The sequence below is a fragment of the Macadamia integrifolia genome, chromosome 3, assembly GCF_013358625.1.
Source record: "Macadamia integrifolia cultivar HAES 741 chromosome 3, SCU_Mint_v3, whole genome shotgun sequence".
Classification (NCBI taxonomy): Eukaryota; Viridiplantae; Streptophyta; class Magnoliopsida; order Proteales; family Proteaceae; genus Macadamia; species Macadamia integrifolia.
Genome location: NC_056559.1, coordinates 27350129 through 27370514, shown reverse-complemented (window position 1 = coordinate 27370514; position 20386 = coordinate 27350129). Strand labels below are relative to the sequence as shown.

At 37.5% G+C, this 20386-nt stretch overlaps 2 protein-coding genes across 2 annotated transcripts; both read left to right on the top strand.

Moving 5' to 3' along the window:
* Window positions 1-783: 783 nt before the first annotated feature.
* Window positions 784-3201, top strand: LOC122074758 (DEAD-box ATP-dependent RNA helicase 10-like). The gene is made up of 5 exons (XM_042639718.1): window positions 784-958; window positions 1053-1190; window positions 1574-1685; window positions 1763-1851; window positions 2918-3201. Exons 1-5 carry the CDS (start codon window positions 842-844, stop codon window positions 3065-3067), a joined length of 606 nt encoding a protein of 201 aa, XP_042495652.1. The 5' UTR covers window positions 784-841; the 3' UTR covers window positions 3068-3201.
* Window positions 3202-8366: 5165 nt separating this feature from the next.
* On the top strand, window positions 8367-17381 carry LOC122073160 (membrin-11). Its single transcript, XM_042637696.1, has 4 exons — window positions 8367-8668; window positions 9546-9666; window positions 9793-9942; window positions 17115-17381. The coding sequence occupies exons 1-4, from the start codon at window positions 8430-8432 to the stop codon at window positions 17274-17276; spliced, it is 672 nt and encodes a 223-aa protein (XP_042493630.1). The 5' UTR covers window positions 8367-8429; the 3' UTR covers window positions 17277-17381.
* The last annotated feature ends 3005 nt before the right edge of the window (window positions 17382-20386 follow it).

Genomic DNA, 20386 nt, shown 5'->3' with positions numbered 1-20386 from the left:
GCAAAGTCCAAGACAAGCTAACAACTGAAAATAGCCCGTTTCACCTCGCAGTCTAACCAACTAAATAAGTGAATTGTGAAATTTCTTAATTTCTAAGGGAGATGATGTTGGTAGCTGAAGAACTGGAGAATCTTTGATGTGTTATAACCAGTACTTTTTGACATAGTACAACAGGAATTTCATTGAAGAAATTAAGAGTGCAAAATCCAAGACAAGCTAACAACTGAAAACAGGCACAGACCATAACGTGGACCCGACCAACAATTACATGGAATACAAAACACCCCCTATTCTGGCAATAGTTAACTAGGGCATGTCCCTGTATGTGCTTTGTTGGTTGGGGTTGCTTTACTTTTAGTAAACAAATTAAAAACTGTGTCTGCGTGGTCATTTCAGTCGTAGGCGCTATCTAAGTTCGCTTGGTAACTTTGCATATTTTTCAGGCTATAGAGTTTGGGCTTATGCTTTGTTGTCTTCTATAATGTTTATATAAGTTGCTGGTGACATGGAATTTTATAGAGCGGTGTAACGTTATGTCAAATTGTATTGGTTTATGTTCATCATAAATTATTTTTTTAAGTGTTTGGATATATTCTTATAAATTTTCCTTGGATGATAGAGGGGCGTCCTGGATCCGACATTGGCATTAACCATTCCAGCATGGCATCCTCCCCCCCCCCCAGCAAAAACCCCTTCCTCCTCCTCCTCCTCCAAACAACCAGTCAATCACCAAATTTCATGTTTAGTCTTGATTTACACTGAATAGTATGTACTATATATCTGTTACATCTTGTTTCTCAACAACCTGCAGGAGTGCTATCTTGTTTATATTCTTACAGAGATGTCTGGAAGTACATCTATGGTTTTCACTCGTACATGTGAACAAACCCGGCTTCTCGCTTTGATTCTTAGAAATCTTGGATTAAGAGCAATCCCTATTAGTGGTCAAATGAGCCAGGTATTTGTTTCCCTTCCATACCATGTATATCTACATCCCTCTTAAATTTCCTCAAGATTTAACACATTTGTCTATGACAAAATACATTTGATAGGCGAAGAGACTTGGAGCATTAAACAAGTTCAAGGCTGGAGAATGTAACATTCTGATTTGTACTGATGTAGCAAGTAGGGGGCTTGATATTGCTTCTGTGGATGTGGTTATCAATTATGATATTCCCACCAATTCCAAGGTGAGATACCTTCCTCTTTTTATTCCCTCTAGATAGGTCTGACCTGCAATGAAGCCAATGATGTATTAAGTTTTAAGTACAAGTTTGCTCTCAAGGGAACCCTTGGATGCATAAATAGGTTGAGAGGTTGGATCCAACCTCTCCTAAGCTTCGCATAATCCTTGGTTGCAGTTGCATGTTCCAACTTTACCTGCTTATTTTGCCCATAATCAGTTTCTTTCTTCAGTTTTTTCAGAGAGGTTGGTTTTCCCTCAAATCTGTGAGGGTTGCCCAAGCATAAATAATTCATGCATCAAACAGACCAAAGTTATTGTATCTTAGCAGTCTTTGTCTTAATTGTCAGATTTTCTTCTATTGCTGAATACCAGAAAAATGGGATACAGGATTATATTCAACGTGTAGGTAGAACTGCTCGTGCTGGACGATCTGGGGTTGCAATCTCATTGGTAAATCAGTATGAGTTGGAGTGGTATCTTCAAATAGAGAAGCTTATTGGTAGGAAGATCTTTTCTCTTCTTACATTTGGCAAATTCAAGGGAGTACTTAACAGCGACTAACAATCTTTTGGTCAGGCAAAAAACTTCCAGAGTTTCCTGCTGAAGAAGAGGAAGTTTTGTTACTGCTAGAACGCGTGTCAGAAGCCAAAAGGATTTCACAGGTGGTACCATCATCCTCATTTGATATATTGATAATTATAATTCATGAATTAGCTATTAAATATGTATGCCAGAGTGACATGAACAAAGCGACTGCCTACCTATAGAGCACAATTAGTGAAAGTTGTCAGTGGGTGATTTATCATTAATGGATCTGTCCTAAGATAAACATCTTGGGGAAATTCAGCTTGACCTAATGTTCCAAATGAATTGTCCCACCTTTTTCTTGTTCGACTGTTGAAGCCAAAGGAAAAAAAGAAAGGGGGGGGGGAGGGGAAGCATATGGGATAATATATTGTCATGTTTGGTTCAGATATTTGCTGAGATATCTGGTGCAGTCCTTCAAAACAGTATCCCAACTATCCTCAAGGATAGTTGTCATTTTCCCTAGTGATATTTCAACTTCCAGTTTTGAAGTATAATTTGGCAAAAGCATTTTTAGAGCATCAGGTCTAGAGGATTTCTTTTGCCTGGCACAAAGTTTTGCTATGCGGAAGGGTGATGTAGCAATTTCAACCTACTAATATCTAGAAAATGGTCTAGATTGCACACATTGTTAAATTTAGACTTAGATTGAGCATTATACCCTTCCATGGTTGGCATATTTCCTTTCATTTTTAACCATCCATCAATTTTCAGAGAAGCTGTATTTTTCCGCTGGATTTTATGGGCTATATTTTGCCACTTGCCAACTCTATTCAGCTGAAACTTGACATGTGAGTGAGGGCCCTTGGGGTATAGTTAATCGACAAAACTTCAGCTCTATCCAATCTTCCATTTGGTAGATATTTGTGTTCAACTAAAGAAACAATTTAGGCCTGCTGAACTAGAAATGTTTATAAAAATGGTTTGGTCTTTAGTTCATTTTGGCCGAGTAGTTTGCGTCGAATTACCTAACCAACCAGCCCGATGGTCTGGCTTGGAATATTCTCTAGAAGTCATGGACTATGTGAGGATTTTCTGTTGGCAGTATAAACAATCTGACCTTATTCATTTTAAGACATTGCCATTTTCCTTTGCATGAGCCCTCAAACCGTCTTTTAATTGTTGATACTTTCCTGGACTTCGCAGAGAACCAAAGAAACTGGAGGAGGCAAGAAGAAAGGACGAGCTGATGATGAAGAAACAGAGAAATTTTTAACTTCGAAGAATGGGAAGTCATACAAGAAGTCAAAGAAACAGCGATGGTTGAGCGAAGATCTTCTTCTGCAATTTTGGTAGATTTCAAATTGCATTTGTACCATTTTTGAATTATATATTAACTATGAGAAACAATTCAAATTATCTTTGTTGTTTGCATTTTTGAGTTACTAGTGAAGGTTCTTCAATATTATGATTAAACATCTATCCAACTATGCATGGGCATCATTCTCAGATTTCCTATAATTGAAGACAATTTTATTTTAGGGAGGGAAGTAGGTAATAGCCAAGAGGCTTGAACTTGAAACCTCCTGGTAAGCATGAGTTTTTTACACATCACAGCTCATCAACTGCCGTTAATTGAAGACGATTTTATTCAATGAACTTGATGGAAAATTATTTGTTTAGGGTTAAGGGAAATTCGACCAGGTAAAAAGTTGACATGACATAAAATTACATGTTTAATGAATGGTTGGTGTTAGGTTGATGGGTCAAAAGGTTTTTAATAATTAGAAATTGAATGGTATTTTCTATCCCCAACACCCCACCCCCCCAAAAAAAAGGGAAATTAAATGGTATATATTGTTTGTGCATGAGATCATTGTCTGGTCATGTTGCTCTTGCACCAGCATTGAGTCCAGGAGTGTGTATAGGGATATCAATCATAGTTCGATTTTTTTTTATTTCATATGAGGGTGGGATGGTAATTTTGAGTATTCATGTCTGGGTGTAGGGGACGGGTGACCAAGGAACTTTATTTTTTCCATATTGTTTATGGGCTAAGGGTTGTTACCTGGTCGCATGGCTTGCAAATTATGCTCGAAGTGGAGACTTGCAAAGTAATAATTCATGTAAGATTGTGGCCAAATGGTGTCATTTTTTACACTACAATCTAGACACAACCTCAAAATGTCAAGATGCTCTTAACCTAGAAATTTTGATCAGTTTTGAAAAGGTTAAGTTGTTCAAATTACACTAGGGCAACATCGTTGTTTTTCATCACACAATCATTGAAAGCAATGTTAAACTTAATTCATTTTCTCGAGGGTCCTCTAGAGTGACAAAAATAAGGTGTTTACACTCGCCTCCTCCCAGCCCCTTTTGTCCCATGTAATTAGACCCCAACCCACCCCTACACACCTCCTCTCCCCTACAACTAGAACCCCAGGTTGTGGTATTATTCATATTTAACCCATGGTAATGTTCATCCTAATACCTCAATTAAAATATAATGATTACAAATCCTTTCGAATCAATTAATAGTTCGGTTGAAAAATATGTAAGAATAAAATCATTTTTTCTTTTTTATAACTAAAAATTCATTCAGATAAAACCCTGAATACAAAATAGATGCATCAAATACGCAAGGCTTGGAAATACAATACCAAGAGCCAGGGAATGGAATATGACCATGCTATTTGACATGTCATAAACAACAGTCCTCTAATGTAGGATATGGACGAAGCCAATAGAATCCTTAGTGAACCCATTGTAGAAACAATTACAATCGGATTTAAATTTCTGTTTCACAATAGAGAGAGGTAGAGTCGTAATGAGCATTAGAACAACGCATGTCAGACACGAAGTATCACAATAAATAAGTGGCCTAACGTATATCAATCACGGAGTGTCACAATATGCATGTGGCCCAAAGCATGGCCAACTACCAATGAGGGACAAATCATTCCTGAAAAAACCCCTTGCTTTCCAATCAAGGTGTCCAACATCATGGCTAGTCTACATTTCCCAATTTATCAAATGTTTAGTTGTCCCTTAAAGTGGAGAAACAAGTGAGACCGATGCCAAGAAGAAACTCAATGATTCCTGCAACAACTCTGACGACAACAGGAAGCATACCATCAACTCCTAAGTTGGCACCATCTTTCGTCAAAATAGCTCGAATCTTATCGATGGCTGCCCATTTCGGTAAAATAAGAACTTAAGCTTTTTGTACATAAAACTAACTAAATCGTTGTATGTATAACCAATGATTTCGGAATGAAGAGCGAGACTCTGATACCAATTACTAAAGGCAACCCAATTACTTAGTGGAATGATCGAATTAGATATCCCTTGCATTCAAAATCATAAAATAAAACCATAATAGAATTGGGAAGAAAATAGATTATCTTAGATTCACAAACATAGTTCTTCTTCTTGGTAATAGCTCTTCCTCACCCAAGCCGCTCAAGGGAAGAAATTGAAAACATTAAGAGATGCAAACACTTTTTCTCTCACTTACAGTTTCTGAAACCCTAATTCTCAAGCATCAAGGAGGGAAAGAAAAAGAGAAATCGATAGAGGGAGGGAGAGGGTTGCTTTGTGCATGAGTGACTCCCCCCTTTCACTTTTTATACGTCCCACTAAATGAATGGTTTAGTAAGGATTCCCAATTCCTATATATCAAGAGTTCACCTCTTAGGAATTTCCACCTCTTAAGAAGTTTTTTATTCCTAGATTGTTACTTAAAGGAGGGAAAGAAGTTAATATATATATATATATATAATGATATTAATAGATAAGTATACACTAGATAATTTAATACCATTTATTCCAAAAAAAAAAAAATGTGAGTTTAAAATTTGGTTTAGATTGGTTTCAGATCCAGTTTTGAAACCGATGGTCCCAACTGTAACCAAACCGAATTTATATGAATATGTTGTTTGTGCATTCCCAGGTATGTTGTGCATATAAATTTAATTTTTACTTTAATTATTTTGATCATTATTTTTTTCAAATCACAACGACACATGGCATTGACTGTATCATTTTCAAATGGCTCAAAGCTCAAGGCTCAAGGCCAAGGAGACCTTTTAGTTTTCTCCTGCTTGTAGATGAAAGGATGGGTGGATATGTGTATTGAGTTAAACTGAATAGAACTGAATCGAGTTCGACTAGGTTCCAGATCACAGGGCCAGAACCGATTCAATTCTCGGTTTGATTTTGGTTCACATCATTAATCCTTTGAATCGAATCAAAACCGAATAAAAAAATCAGAATCGAGTTGATTGACAAGCTTAGTCCATACTCCATACCGAAGAACAAAACCTTTTATAATACACTTTTTAAATAATAATCTTAATAAAAAAAATTAAAATAAAATAACTTTGTAAATATATTACAAAATATTACACTGGGTTCAGATTTCCTTTTGATCATACATAAACAATCTCTCTCTCTCATATTTCCAATAAAAAACAGTGAATTCCACGTTGCACATTTCTTTTGTTTACGATATAACACTATGAATCCAATACAATGATGTCTAGTCCAAGGACATCAATCATTAGTACACCAAAATCCGTGAAGAATTACCACAATGACAAGGACCTCGTAGGTGAAAGGGCCATTTGAATTCTGCATAAGAGAATGTCATTCTTCAACAACTGACAAAAACACATATGAGACTCTCACATGATTTAGTTTACTGATATCACAACTGTCAAAATAAGATGTCTAGCCCTATCCCTAGTTTAGAATGTTTTAGGTAAAATTCTAAGACAACTATAGTCATTTAATTATGTCATATAAAAAATAATTAAAGTAAGAAAGAATGCTACCTGTTAATGTGTGTCTAAGCCGAAACACAGCCGATGCAAAAAGACCACGCTGCCTTGCACTAAAAATGTTCATGTGCATCCTCCCATTGGTCGATTTACGGTGTGTAGGCACAATAGCATTAATTTATAATTTAATTAGATGAGAGAAACCTCTGAAACTCAATAGAGACATATTCACCTCCTAAATTAATTTGAAGACTTTGATCTTACATTCAAACTTCTATTATGCCGCTTTAAATTCCCTAAACCGATCAAAAGCTTTAGATTTGTGCCATAACATACGTGTAGTTGCGCCTGCAGGTAGTGTTCTTTTGCCTATAATTAAAATAATTTAATTAATTAAAATTCGGGTTTAATCATAAATTCCATCAAAGAAAACCATGAAAGAGAGAGAAGATTTTCACCTAAGAAAAAGCTTGTGGCTCATGGTGAAGAGAGTTCACCAGAGGTTGATGATGTCCCCGCAGAAAGACAGAGATTAATGACTTACTACAAGGTGGGTGGGAGTTGCAGAAGGGGGTTATGGCAGAGGTGGTGTATTAAATGTATTTACTATAAAATGAGTTTCAAAATATGTTATTTATCTTTTTTTAATTCTTTGATTTTCTCTCCCACATCACTTTGTATATTTTAGCTCATGCATTTGCTTTTTGGGCGATGAGTTTTCATGTGAAATGTTTATTCTCACATCAAAAGTGGACAAAAAGTGAAAAATGTGTATACATAGTTATGAGAATTATAAGGGATAAGAGCTTTTAAACCGAAGTCTCCCTCCTTCCATGTGCTAGGGTGGATTTGGGGTGCTTTTTTACATACGCGCACCAAGTCATGGTGCGGCACAATGCTATGTGGTTTTATATTTTCCTTTTAGTTCTAGGTTGACCAAGGGAGCTTCGACATAATTGACATGTTTAACTAAAGAGACATCCATTTATAAGGGTGCAATCCAAGCACTCGGATTATGATATTTTATTCTCATTTGTTAGAATCAAAAGACACACCCACACCCACACCCACACCCACACCCACACCCACACCCATGGGGTACCCTTCAAGGAACACTTGCATGGGAATCCATGGGATGCCTTGAAGGGATGCATCCTCCTCTATAAATAGAGGAAGGGGGAGCCCAAAAATAGGTTGAACAATTGAGTTCTAATTAATTTCTCTCCCTCTACATACTTATCATGCTGCCCATGTTCGTGTAAACAACTAGTACTATTTTAGTGATTGCATTACATCTACTGTGGCCTGAGCACAACTTGACATACTCAAAAGGGCCACATCAGATGGGTGCATGTTTGCTACCGGTAGCCATTGACTATTTTTATCTCGTAGTCGAGTTGTACCAAATGGGGTAAATATTGACTTTAGGAGAGTATCAAGTGGCACATCTCAATCTTCCATCAATATCTTTTCGATACATTCTCCTATCGTGAAAGAACCATTAGATAAGTACTTCTCATATAAAGTCATATTATTCCATTTTACAACATGAGGTGTAGGGGATAGGGATTAGCGATATGAACAATCGCAAGGGAAGGGATAGCTCCTGACAATGTGGAGGATCTAGTCCTTGTTCTCAAACACAAAGGGTTAAAACGACAGTTCTACCCTTATGAATACAACAAATCCACCCCGTGTTGATGTTCCTATGCACCTTCTCATTGGCCCTAGCGCTATGTATGGCCACAAGACCACATAGCGTTCTCCTTCCCAAAATATGTATAAGTTGGGATGACGCGGCAAATTCTTGCTAAATCGGCTAAGGCCGATCCGGGGTTCCGATTCTGATTACTCAAGCCAACTTGCATGGCTCCTTTTTTTTTTTTTAACCCAAACGTGTTCTCTCTCTCTCTCTCGCTCGCTCGCTGCAATCCGCCATGGAAGGAAGAGGAACGTTGTCGGATATCTACCAGAGCTCGAAGAGGTTATTATTGAGGACCAGAGATGGGTTGGAAAAGCTCGAACGCTACGAAATTCCATCCTCTAATGACCTCGATTCTCCTGAACTCACTTCCTCTCTCAAGAAAGACATTGCTCATATCCAATCTCTCTGCATCGAGATGGATCGTCTTTGGAGATCCGTTGCTTCCAAACCCCAACGTGATCTCTGGAAGAGGTACTAATTCCTCCCCTAATTCCCCTTTTATCTCTGTTACCTGATCGATTGGATCCCCTCTTTTAAAACCCAACAAGTTTGGTATTTAACCTCCATTTGGGGATATCATGATCTCATTAGTATGAAAGAAATGATGCCCTTAGATGGGTTCTTTGAATTGAAACTTGTGATGAGTGATTCAATCTTTTTCTCCTTCGATCGAATTATCCATGTATCTTTCTCAGGTTTATAAAAACGATTTCATGAATAGAATTTAATAAAATTAGGGTTTATTTCGTTCTAGAGAGTACAATATAGTGGATTTTTACGAAGTATAATTGGAAACAAGACGATCCTGGTTCTTCTTCCTGTGGGATCCATGGTTCCATTGGCGTTTTCACATTTAATAATATTTTTTATCTTATAATTTACTAATTTTTTTTATCATATAATCATGAAGTGATGGAAACTCTAGCGGATAGTGATTGTATATCGTGCAATTTCGGGTGCTTTAGTTGTAATGGATGTCAATTTGTCCCAAATGTTGAAATTTGTGATTGCCTAATTTGCTTCCTTTACATTACAAGATGATTTAAACCTAGCAGTACTCTCATATAAAATGAGAAAAGATATAGGTGGCTTTCTATGGTAGATGTGTAAGAAACAGTGAATGGGGATTAATCATGTTTATGGCATTGGTAGAATTTGATTAATTTTCATGAGTTTTGGAATTGGAAAAGGTCCTTTATCTATGATGGTTACAGATATGTGGATAGACTGTTGCCCCAAATTTTTTCTTTCTTTGCCTTTCTTGAATTTCAGTTATTTTCTCATTCAGAAAATTCTCTGAACTTTTTAGTGTGTTATTTTGGTTGATTACCATCCTTTTGACTTACAGAAAAGTGGAGCAGGTTGCTGAAGAAGCTGACTCCCTGAAGCAAAGCCTTGATAAACATTTACTACACAATCAGAAAAGGATGCAGGAGGCTAAGGAGAGAGCAGAGCTACTTGGGAGAGCTGTATGCCATTTTCCTTTTAAGTTCAACTCATAACAGTAGTATTCCAGACTTCTTTTTAATGTATAACTAAGTTATTACTGCTTTTCATTACCCGTCTAATAATTTATTTGTTCTTTTTCTTTTAAGAATGGGGATTCTGCTTATGTGTTGAGAATCTTTGATGATGAAGCACAAGCGATGCAATCAGCCCATAACTCATCCAAGATGCTTGAAGAAGCTTATTCTACTGGAGTTGTTATCCTCTCCAAATACTCAGAGCAAAGGGACCGTTTGAAGGTAATGCAATTAATTGCTCACTTTTATTACTTTGCAGTAATTTTCCTTTAACTTGATTTTCTTTTAGTTGATAAAATAAATTGCTGAAACTGAGATTTGTTGAGTGTTTAGGACATTCTGCTTTTATTCGTTATTGTTAACAGAAAGAATGGGAATGGGAGAATGCTTGTGTGTATTTAACCTATCACACAAGTCCCTTATTAATAATATAAAATCATGATAGAGTCATGACCCTAGCTAGTTTATTCGCGTTTAAAACGCGTTTAAAACGGCGTCCCGTTTTTTTGCCGTTTTAAACGCCGTTTGCCGAATTTTTCACAGAAAGTCGGTAAAAAACGGGAACGGGGCTATTTGAAGTTTTTTTTCCGTTTTAAACGCCGTACCGTTTTTTTGACAGTAAAAAAACGGATTTTAAAAAATATAAACGTTTTAAAATAGAAACGTTTAAAACGGGACTATTTATTTTGATTGTTATCTAGGTATTTAGAGAATTATTATGCCAATTTATGTCTATATATTGCCGTTTTTTTGACACCGTATTATTTAAATATAAACGTTTAAGACACGTATCGTCCGTTTTTTATTTTTTTTCCCGTTTTTTACCGTATTTGACCGTATTTTTGACCGTCCCGTTCACGTTTTGATCCGTTTAAAACCGTTTAAAACATACCCGTACCGAACAATGTTTTTTTGCCGTTCCCGTTTTAACTAACAGAGGTCATGACTATCATGATAGAGTCATGGTAGGAGTACAACAGAAAAATAAAGTATTTACAATTATACATCTAGCCGCCCACTCTAATTAGGGTCGGTTGGGGGGGGGAACCCCAATGTGCCCCTGTGGCACACTAATCCTTATTCTAACACTCCCGCACCAAGTTGGTGCATAGATGTCACACATGCCCAACTTGACTAAACTAGGATGGAACAACTTTCCAACTAGTCCTTTAGTGAATACATTAGCTAGTTGATCACCAGACTTTACAAAAAGGAACACAAATCAAACGAGCATCCAACTTCTCTTTAATGAAGTGCTTATCAATCTCCACGTGTTTGGTTCTGTTATGTTGTACTAGATTATGAGCAATATTGATAGTAACCTTGTTATCACAATAAAACATCATAGGAAGACGAACAGGTACACCAATATCATCCAAAAGTGTACACAACCATAGTAACTCACAAATCCCATGTGCCATGGCACGAAATTCTGCTTCAGCACTAGATCTAGCCACCACATTCTGTTTCTTGCTGCGCCAAGTGACAAGATTCCCTCCTACAAAGGTACAATAACCAGATATAGATTTTCTATCAGGTGAGCCAGCCCAATCAACATCTGTATAAGTTTCAACTCGGAGGTGATCATGAGGAGATAAGAGGATCCCTTTTCCTGGAGCTGACTTCAAGTATCATAAGATCCGCATGACAACTTCCATATGAGAGGAATAGGGATCATGCATAAACTGACTGACCAAACTTACAGCCACAACAATGTCAGGCTGTGTATGTGAGAGATATATTAGTTTTCCTACCAACCATTGGTAGATGCTTTTGTCAATTGGTTCACCTTCCTTTTCCTTAAGTCGGCTACTAGCTTCTGTAGGAATATCAGAAGGATGATAGCCCAACATACCTATCTTAGACAGCAGATCAAGGATGTACTTCCTTTGAGAGAGAAAGATGCTTTTTGAGGACCAGACAACTTCAATTCCAATAAAGTACCTTAACTTTCCAAGATTTGTTATCTCAAATTCTTTGCCAGAAAACCCTTGAGATGATCAATCTCAATGCTATCATTTCCTGTTACCACGATGTCATCTACATAGACAATAAGTATAATAACTTTTTCACCAGACCTCTTTATAAACATTGTGTGGTCAGCATTACTCTGCTTATAACCCACAGATGCCATAGCCTTGTGAAATCTTCCAAACCACGCTCTAAGTGACTGCTTCAAACCATAGAGAGCACGTTTCACTTCCAAACCTTGCCTTGAGTTTTTGTACTAGAGAAACCTGGTGGAATTTCCATATAAACTTCCTCATCGAGCTCTCAATGGAGGAAAGCATTCTTCACATCAAGTTGTTGGAGTTTCCATCCTAGGTTCACAGTACATGAGAGTAACACTCGCATAGAGGTCAACCTAGCAACTGGTGCAAATGTCTCCTGGTAGTCGATTCCATAAGTCTGAGTGAACCCTTTGGCCACAAGCCTTACCTTGTATCTGTCAACAGAACCATCGATCTTCTGTTTTACCACAAACACCCACTTGCAGCCAACAGATCTCTTCCCAGGTGGAAGAGTCACAAGTTCCCATGTAGCATTCCTTTTTAAGGCATCAATTTCTTCCTCCATTGCAGCCTTCCATTTTTTTTTCTACAAGAGCTTCCTGCCAATTCTTAGGGACACAAATAGATGAAAGAGAAGACACAAAGGCATGATAGGAGAGAGAAAGGTAATCATATGAAACAACATGAGATATAGGGTGTTGAGTATAGATCCTAGTGCCTTTTCTGAGGGCAATAGGTTGATCAGAAGGAGAGATTATACTTGAAGTTTGAGGCTTAGTCAGTTTTGGATCTAGGGCTGATGAAGGGATGTGTAAAGGTGTTGTAGTAGTGGTGATGGTCTGAAGTTGCTTATTTCTGGTGTGTCTCCTACTATAAACTTGAAGAGTAGAGTCATCAATATGTCTCTGGAATTCACGAATGGTATTCTGAAATGGAGTCATCTCCCCCTGTGTTGGAACAATAGGAGTCATGTCCCCCTGAATTGGAACAATAGGTTCTGCCCCTTCACTATCATGTGGAGCATTAGGGTCCTGAGGTGATGATGATGAGTATACTGGTGGAGCAAGCAGATTTAGAGTCATCTCTTCTTCACTAGTAACTCTAAACTCCCCTAAAGAGGTGACGATGAAAAATAACGAGCAGATTTATGAAACACAACATCCATTATTACTATTGTATGTTAGGTAGGAGGATGGTAACACTTGTATCCTTTCTGTGTAGGAGAGTAACCCAGAAAGATACACTTCGTACTTCAAGGTTCCAATTTTCCTACGAATGATGATCCCTAGCATAGCAGACACACCCAAAAGTCTTTGGAGGAACCAGAAAGGATGTAGTCCCTTGAAGAACCTCAACAGGAGTTCGAGAGTTGAGGACACGAGTTGGCATATGATTGATTAGGTAGGCTGCTGTGAGGACAACATCACTCTAATATTGAGATGGAACCTGTCTAGCAGGAGTGTAGTCCCTTGAAGAACCTCAATAGGAGTTCGAGAGTTGAGGACACGAGTTGGCATATGATTGATTAGGTAGGCTGCTGTGAGGACAACATCACTCTAATATTGAGATGGAACCTGTCTAGCAAGCATCATGGCTCGAGCAATATCCAGCAGGTGCCTATTCTTACTTTCATCCACCCCATTTTGAGCAGGAGTGTCAACATAGCTTATCTGATGAAGAATCCTATGATCAGCTAGGTATTTTTTAAACTGACGCTCCATGTACACTTCCATTATTAGTACGCAGAATTTTCAGGGTTGCATTGAACTAAGTCTGAATCATTTTATAGAACCGCTGAAAAGAACCGAACACTTCACTTTTGTGCTGCATTACGTAAATCCATGTAGTTCTAGAGTGACACTCAATAAAGGACACAAACCACCTTTTCCCAGAAATAGATGTCTAACGAGGTGTACCCCATACATCAGAGTGAACCAAATGAAAAATAGAAGAGCTTTTATTTAAAGGTAAATAACTGGAACGAGTCTGTTTAGCCAGAGTATAGGCCTCACAAAAGAGTTTATCCCTAGTACATGATTTAACTAAATCTAGAAATAAAAGAGATAAGGTCCCAATTGTTGGGTGTCCCAAATGACAGTGCCATTGAGTTAATTCAGAAGAAGCAGAGTGTAGCTGATGAGGTGTTGTTGATGTTGTAGCAATAGGGAGACAACCATCATCAAGGAAATAAAGACCACCTGCACCTTACCGCATCCAATGGTCTTCCCCGTTTCTAGATTCTGGAAAATGCAATAGGAAGGAAAAAATGTTACTTTACAGTTTAGGTCCTTAGTAAGACTACTAATGGATAGTAAATTAGTAGTAAAATTGAGGAAATGTAAAACTGAAGACAGAGGTATAGAAGGAGAACACTTAATAGAACCCTTTCCTGAGACAGATGATAAGGTGTCATCTGCTACCCTAACTTTATCTCTCTGCCTGAGGTGGGTGAATATTGGTGAAATAAACTGGAGGAACCAGTCATGTGATCAGTCGCACCGGAGTCAATGATCCAGGGAGAGACGACTGATGCACAATGACCACCAAATAAAATACCTGAGTGAGCAAAATTGGAACTTGAAGGGATTGAATTGGTAGGAGTTGAAGAATTGGAAGCCTTAAGCATACGTCTGAAAGCCTGGAGTTCCTCTTGGGAGAGTCCAATATCAGTTGCAGGGAGAGTGTCCACAGTCTCAACCTAATGGGCTTTAGTTTTAAATCGACCCCGAGCATGCTTTGCCTCAAAATCAGCAGGTTTTCTATGGAGCTTCCAACAGTTGGCCTTGGTATAGTATGGTTTGTGGTAATGTTCACATTTAACAATCTCCTTGGTAGAATCACCAGTTCGATTTGCTCCTTCAAAGGTAATAGTGGATATAGTCTGTAGAGCTGATTTTTCAGTAGTAGGAGTATGTAGCATCGAGATACGGCGACATTCTTCCGTATAAACCATAGCAAAGGATTCCAGAGTAGGGAAGAGAGATTTGCTAAGTATATAAACACGAATCTAATCATACTCGACATTTAAGCCTGCTAAGAAATTATACACCCTAATTTTGTCCACATGTTTGGTGTAAGCAGTACTGTCTTCAGCATTTTTGGGATGATAATCTGCATAATGGTCCAGTTCATACCATAGAGTTCTAAGTTCTGCATAATATTTGGACAGAGAGAGTTCCTGCTTGGTAGTGGTACGAACCTTCTTGCGAAGTTCAAATACCTGAGCATCATTCCCTAGTTGCCCATAAGTTTCCTTGGCGGCAGCCCAAATCTGAGAAGCAGTATCTAATAGCAAAAATCCTCAAGAAATAGATTGATAAATGGAACCAATCAAGTAATACATTACCAAGGAGTCATTAGTGACCCATTTATCCTGAGGGGTACCCTCATCAGAGGGTTTCTTCAATTTCCTTGTAATGTGTTCAATGAGACATCTACCAGAAATGGTAAGATATGTAGATTTGGACCAGACGAGGTAATTAGTTCTATCCAATTTCACAGAGCTAGTCCCAAAAGGCATGTAGTCATTGCAACTTTGTCCATCAAACCCAGAGGTCACAATAGTTACTTCAGACGTGATTGACCTAGTAAAAAATCGACAATGAGAAAGAGAATAGTAAAACATCAAAAATCAACCGTCAGAAAGCTATATTTGGATCGAATTACCCAGTAAGGGTAGTGAGGTACTCCAAAAAATATTAGGCTTGATGAAGAACTGTTGAGATAAGCAAATTAGGGTTTTGGGAGAAAACCCTAATTATCAAAGAAGATGGGAGATTTGATATAGAGACTTGGCAGATGGGGCCACAAGTTTGGTCAATCTTCTCTGTAATGGTGATGGTTTAATGATCGATTTCGTAAGTACTGTGGATTAGTTCTAATGCAGTAGCACTTCCGTGGACTAGCTCAAACCCGTTTGAAAGCTCAGACCGAGAACCGGATCCAAATATGACTTTTCTCTTTTACCCACCAAGTAACCCCTTGAAATTGGAATCAAATCCTCTCAAGTGCACCAGTGTGCCCAGTGCTCATTTGACGGTCAAGGTTGCATGCGGGTTCTGCCAGCCGTTTGATGCACACTAGGTGCACTGGGACACTGGAGAGGATCTGGGCCCCTTGAAATTCTGGTTAATTACCAGATTGCCACTACCATTATACATTGACCTGCTTAGGCACTTGGATGGGCTCATAAGCAATCCGAACCGGTTATTTAGGGCTTTGGATTGCATTAATTGGGATAAGAGCCTAATATCGTCCTCCCTACCCTAAACTAGCCGTGGATACTTTGGCTTTCTAAACTAGAGTTTGTTTTCCCAATGGAAAGATTTCTTCCCTATTCATAGTTGAAGGGCTTGGTGAAAGTCTAGTTTCAAAATACATGTATTTATATTGTCCACAACAAAAATATCATCATTCGAATTAATGATGATTTAACCAGTTGAGTTCTCTATTTGTTCTTTTTTATATGGGGCACAATGTCACATGTTTCCTTCTCCTAAACATGCCATTATAGTGGGTCAATCATGAATTGAAGCTCGACAAGGTGTTATCAATTCTGAAGCAAATTTATTTACGTTAAAGCCCTCTCATTTACAACAAATTATAGAGTATAAATTTATGGTTATAGGTAGAATTCAGGTATCGGTTTGGAACTTTGGATTACTATTCAGCTTGATGTTTAAAAGTTCGGTATGTTTTGCAAGTGATTCAAGAGTTGCTCCATTAGTCACAAAATTTTGGTGGAATTTTGTATGTTGGAGCTAAAAGAATCTTCAAAGGGAAGAGTGAAGAAGAATTCCTTCCTATTTAAGGTTTCTAGTTCTAACTCGTAAGAATTGTCATTGACCTTAAGGATTGTATGGGTGATCCATACAGATATGTAGGAGAATGGGGAATTGTGGTTCAATTTTTATGTAATGCACATTACTGTATAGCTTGTACACCACATTGTTTAGTTTTCTCTATGTTCTGCAGTTCTTCATTCTGTTGAAATCAATCACCTGTATCTTTTGGAAATGAGAGTGTGAAAAAGAAATTTGGATTTGATTCTTTGACCTTGGCAAGGCTGAGGTAATACACAAAAGGTTCTAGTTCATCATTCATTACAGTCTCTTACTATTTTGAGCACTTGAATTTGATGGTTAATGAGGATAGAAGACACCACCACCTCTGATGGGGTTCTGTATTTCAGAAAACTTGTCTATATAAGGGGGAAATTTTCAAGTTCTCTTTCTAGTAATGTCATTGCATTCTCGATGGTTAATAGGAAATGAATTGCTGGTCATAGTTTTTCCATTCATCAAGCTACCACTATTATCTTCATTGTCATTGTCACTGTCATGTTAAATTGACACGGATAAACTGTTTATCTTCTCTGGTCAGAGTGCACAACGAAAAGCGCTGGACATCCTCAACACAGTTGGGCTCTCGGCCTCAGTTTTGAAGCTCATTGAGAGGCGTAACCGCATTGACAGACGGATCAAATACACTGGGATGGTAGTAACAGTAATTGTTGTATATGCCTTCTGGAGGTGGACGCGTTGAACTACAATTAGTATATTGGAACTGAATTTAAAAGATCTTTATTTGCAACTCTTACATTTTCCATTATGTTAGGAGGAAAAGGGTGTGAGAATCAACTTTTTGAGACGTATTAGAGCCAAACTCTTGGTCACCAGTTAAGTTGCACTATTACAACATATTGGTCACAAGTTTGAAACTTGTAAACAGCCTCTTCTGTAGGGCTGCATACATTTGCCTTCCCAGATCATGTAGTAGCAAGAGTCTCATGCATCAACTGAAAGACTCTTTTCTTAGAATTAAACGAAACACCCTCAAGTGGTAATGACTCCAGTCCTAGAAAAAGGGACAAAACCAACTGGAATTGGTAAATGATTAATAGGAATTTGAACAATAGCCTTAGCAATATGAGAGAGAGAGAGAGATTTGATAAGATCAACCTATATTTTCATTCCCCTTCCCACAACAATTCAGTCACTTGATGGATACATTGAACTCGAGGACAAGACACCCATTTATCATCTCGAATGGAAAATGTGTAGCATTTGGTAACATGGTAACATTCCTGAATGACGTTTCATGTTTAAACTAGAATTTTTCTTTTCTATGTTAGAAAACCGTTTTTTGTCTAAAAAATGGTATTTGGTAGACCTCTGTCAGAGATAGTTTTAGAAACAACAGCTGAGAGAGAGAGAGAGAGTACCGATTACAATAGCTTTAGTTCCATCTAATGTCCTATTGCTTTGTGAAATGACCACCTTAAGAATTTCAAGAGCTTCGTTTTCAAAAATATTCAAATAGGAACTGATATTCTAAATCATAGAACTATAATGAAATATACGATCAACCAACATGTCTTGAATTTGAAAAAGAGTCAAAAGATATGGTTTGATCCTCTTATTCTCGAACGGAGAGATCCATGGATTGGAATCTTGACGCATATAGATACAAATGGTCCAATGGGAGCAAGAATTTCCAAGAACATTTGGAACATTTCAAGTCTAAGAAAACAAAAGATGATGAATACATTTTCTTGTAAGGCATGTAAAGATGATGCATACATTTTCTCGAGGTTATATTGTTTCAGAGTAAAGTTATAGCCACTTACTTTGTAACCCCTAATTTGTATCAAATGGAATGTTTAGATTACGAAACATGGTTAACCATGTTCCAACATTTCCATTTTTTCCTTTTTTTTTTTTAGGTTCAATTTTCGTTTCACTGATAAAAAACGAACCACCTACACCAAATGAATCGTTCAGGATCCTATGCATAAGAAAACCCTTTTTCTTCAAAGTACGAGGATCAAGGAGAGAAAAGATATTAAAATGTCTAACTTTTAAGATTTGAGCCCATAAATTATCAGGATTAATTAATAGCCTTCAAGTTAATTCAACCCTTTTTCTTCAAGTATGAGGATCAAGGAGAGAAAAGATATTAAAATATCTAACTTTTAAGATTTGAGCCCATAAATTATCAGGATTAATTAATAGCCTTCAAGTTAATTCAACCAATAAAGCCTTGTTGTGAAGCCCACTCCCCCTTAACCCCAACCCCAAAATCCTGGGGTTGAGTCGGTTGGTACAACCGACCCAATGAAATAAATGACTCTCCTATATCCGAAGCACCCTTCCCAATCAAAAGCCATTGATAAAGTACAATTCCCATAGTTAATATCTTCCCTTATTTGGTGGGGTTCCTTTGTTTGGTGGAGGTGGGAAGGAGGGAATAAAAGGATATTGCAGTTGAGCAGCCACAGGCCCACCATCAAGATAGGATTTCTCTCCATAGAGCCCATGAACCATAGAGTGATTTAATTTACAGCTGGAGTTATCTTGAGACATGTGCTTGAGTCCTACCAATTGTGAGATTACTATCTGGTACCTGGGTTCTATGGAAAGGAGTTGGATCCACCACGACATGAAGAGGCACTTCTTGTGACACCTCAATTTAGTCTTGAATTTTTCAATTCCTAATATTTGCCACTTGATAAAATCTATTTAGGTTGAAGATTGACATGAACAGGAAGCCTCGGGGTCCAACTACATACACAATTTCAGCGTTATTCAATGTGTCTGTAACTTAGGGTGCTGGTGTAGAGAACACCCCCGATTTTTCTCTCTACAAGGATTTAAGTCTTTGTAGATTGATTTATCCAAAAAAAAAAGAGTTTTTGCAGTTCGAGAATTTAGATGTAGTTGTCCATATTAAAAAAAAAAAAAATCCAATTCAAATGTGTCCTAGTGTTCCATCTATCTCTCAATCTTTCATTGTCTAGTAGAGATGTAAAACAGATCGGATGTGATCGGATTTGGATAATCCTTGATTAGATACGGATTCCCATGCGAATCAAATTCGGATTTTCAACTATCCACTTACATTTCTCACTTGTCTAAACTGAGTGGATAAAAGTTATCTCAATCCATGTCTATCTGTTGTCTTCAAGGTTCTACAACTCAGGAACAGTTACTGGAATGGTCAAAGTTAATATCGTTTTGGAACGGAATGGATCGAATCATAGCGGACAAACCTACTTTTTTTTTTCTTCTTTTGATGAAATCAACATTTATTATTGTTTTACCCTTGAACCATACATGTGGAACAAGACCAAAAAGTTAGGATCGGAGATCGATCAAGGCCAATACAGACCATTCCGTTCCCTTTTTTAGAACCATGGTTGTCTTAGCTCATTTTGTGGAAACTACAAGATCATTAATTAGCTACTTTATTTATTTATTATTATTATATTGATTATCTATTCAAACCGAATAATTATTTTTGGATTATCTCATTTTGGCTCTGAATATCCATAAACGTCTGTGGATGTACATTGGATTTTTTACTATTCATTTACATTTTTTTTCTCTTGAAGAATAAAGAATTCATCACTGGAGAGAAGAAGAAAAAAAACCACACCCCAAAGGGGAAAGAAAATAAATCTATAATAACATCAACTCTTTAAGATAGATGAACAAGAAGAAGGGAGAGGGGAGATCCTAGGAGACAACAATATGCATATTCTTTTGGAAATCAATACAAGAAGAGTGAAAAAAGAAAAGAAAAGTTTCAATTTAATGTGAAAATAGATGAATTTTTTTGGGAACCAAAAATGGGGGTGAATAAAGATAGTCTCA

Bases quoted from the DNA above. Each gene is read 5' to 3' on its own strand.
- LOC122074758 (XM_042639718.1), top strand. From the start codon at position 842: ATGTCTGGAAGTACATCTATGGTTTTCACTCGTACATGTGAACAAACC. The intron at 1,191-1,573 runs GTGAGATACCTT...AATGGGATACAG, and splicing joins ATATTCCCACCAATTCCAAG to GATTATATTCAACGTGTAGG. The intron at 1,852-2,917 runs GTACCATCATCC...TGGACTTCGCAG, and splicing joins CCAAAAGGATTTCACAGGTG to AGAACCAAAGAAACTGGAGG.
- LOC122073160 (XM_042637696.1), top strand. From the start codon at position 8,430: ATGGAAGGAAGAGGAACGTTGTCGGATATCTACCAGAGCTCGAAGAGG. The intron at 8,669-9,545 runs GTACTAATTCCT...TTTGACTTACAG, and splicing joins CAACGTGATCTCTGGAAGAG to AAAAGTGGAGCAGGTTGCTG. The intron at 9,667-9,792 runs GTATGCCATTTT...TTTTCTTTTAAG, and splicing joins CAGAGCTACTTGGGAGAGCT to AATGGGGATTCTGCTTATGT.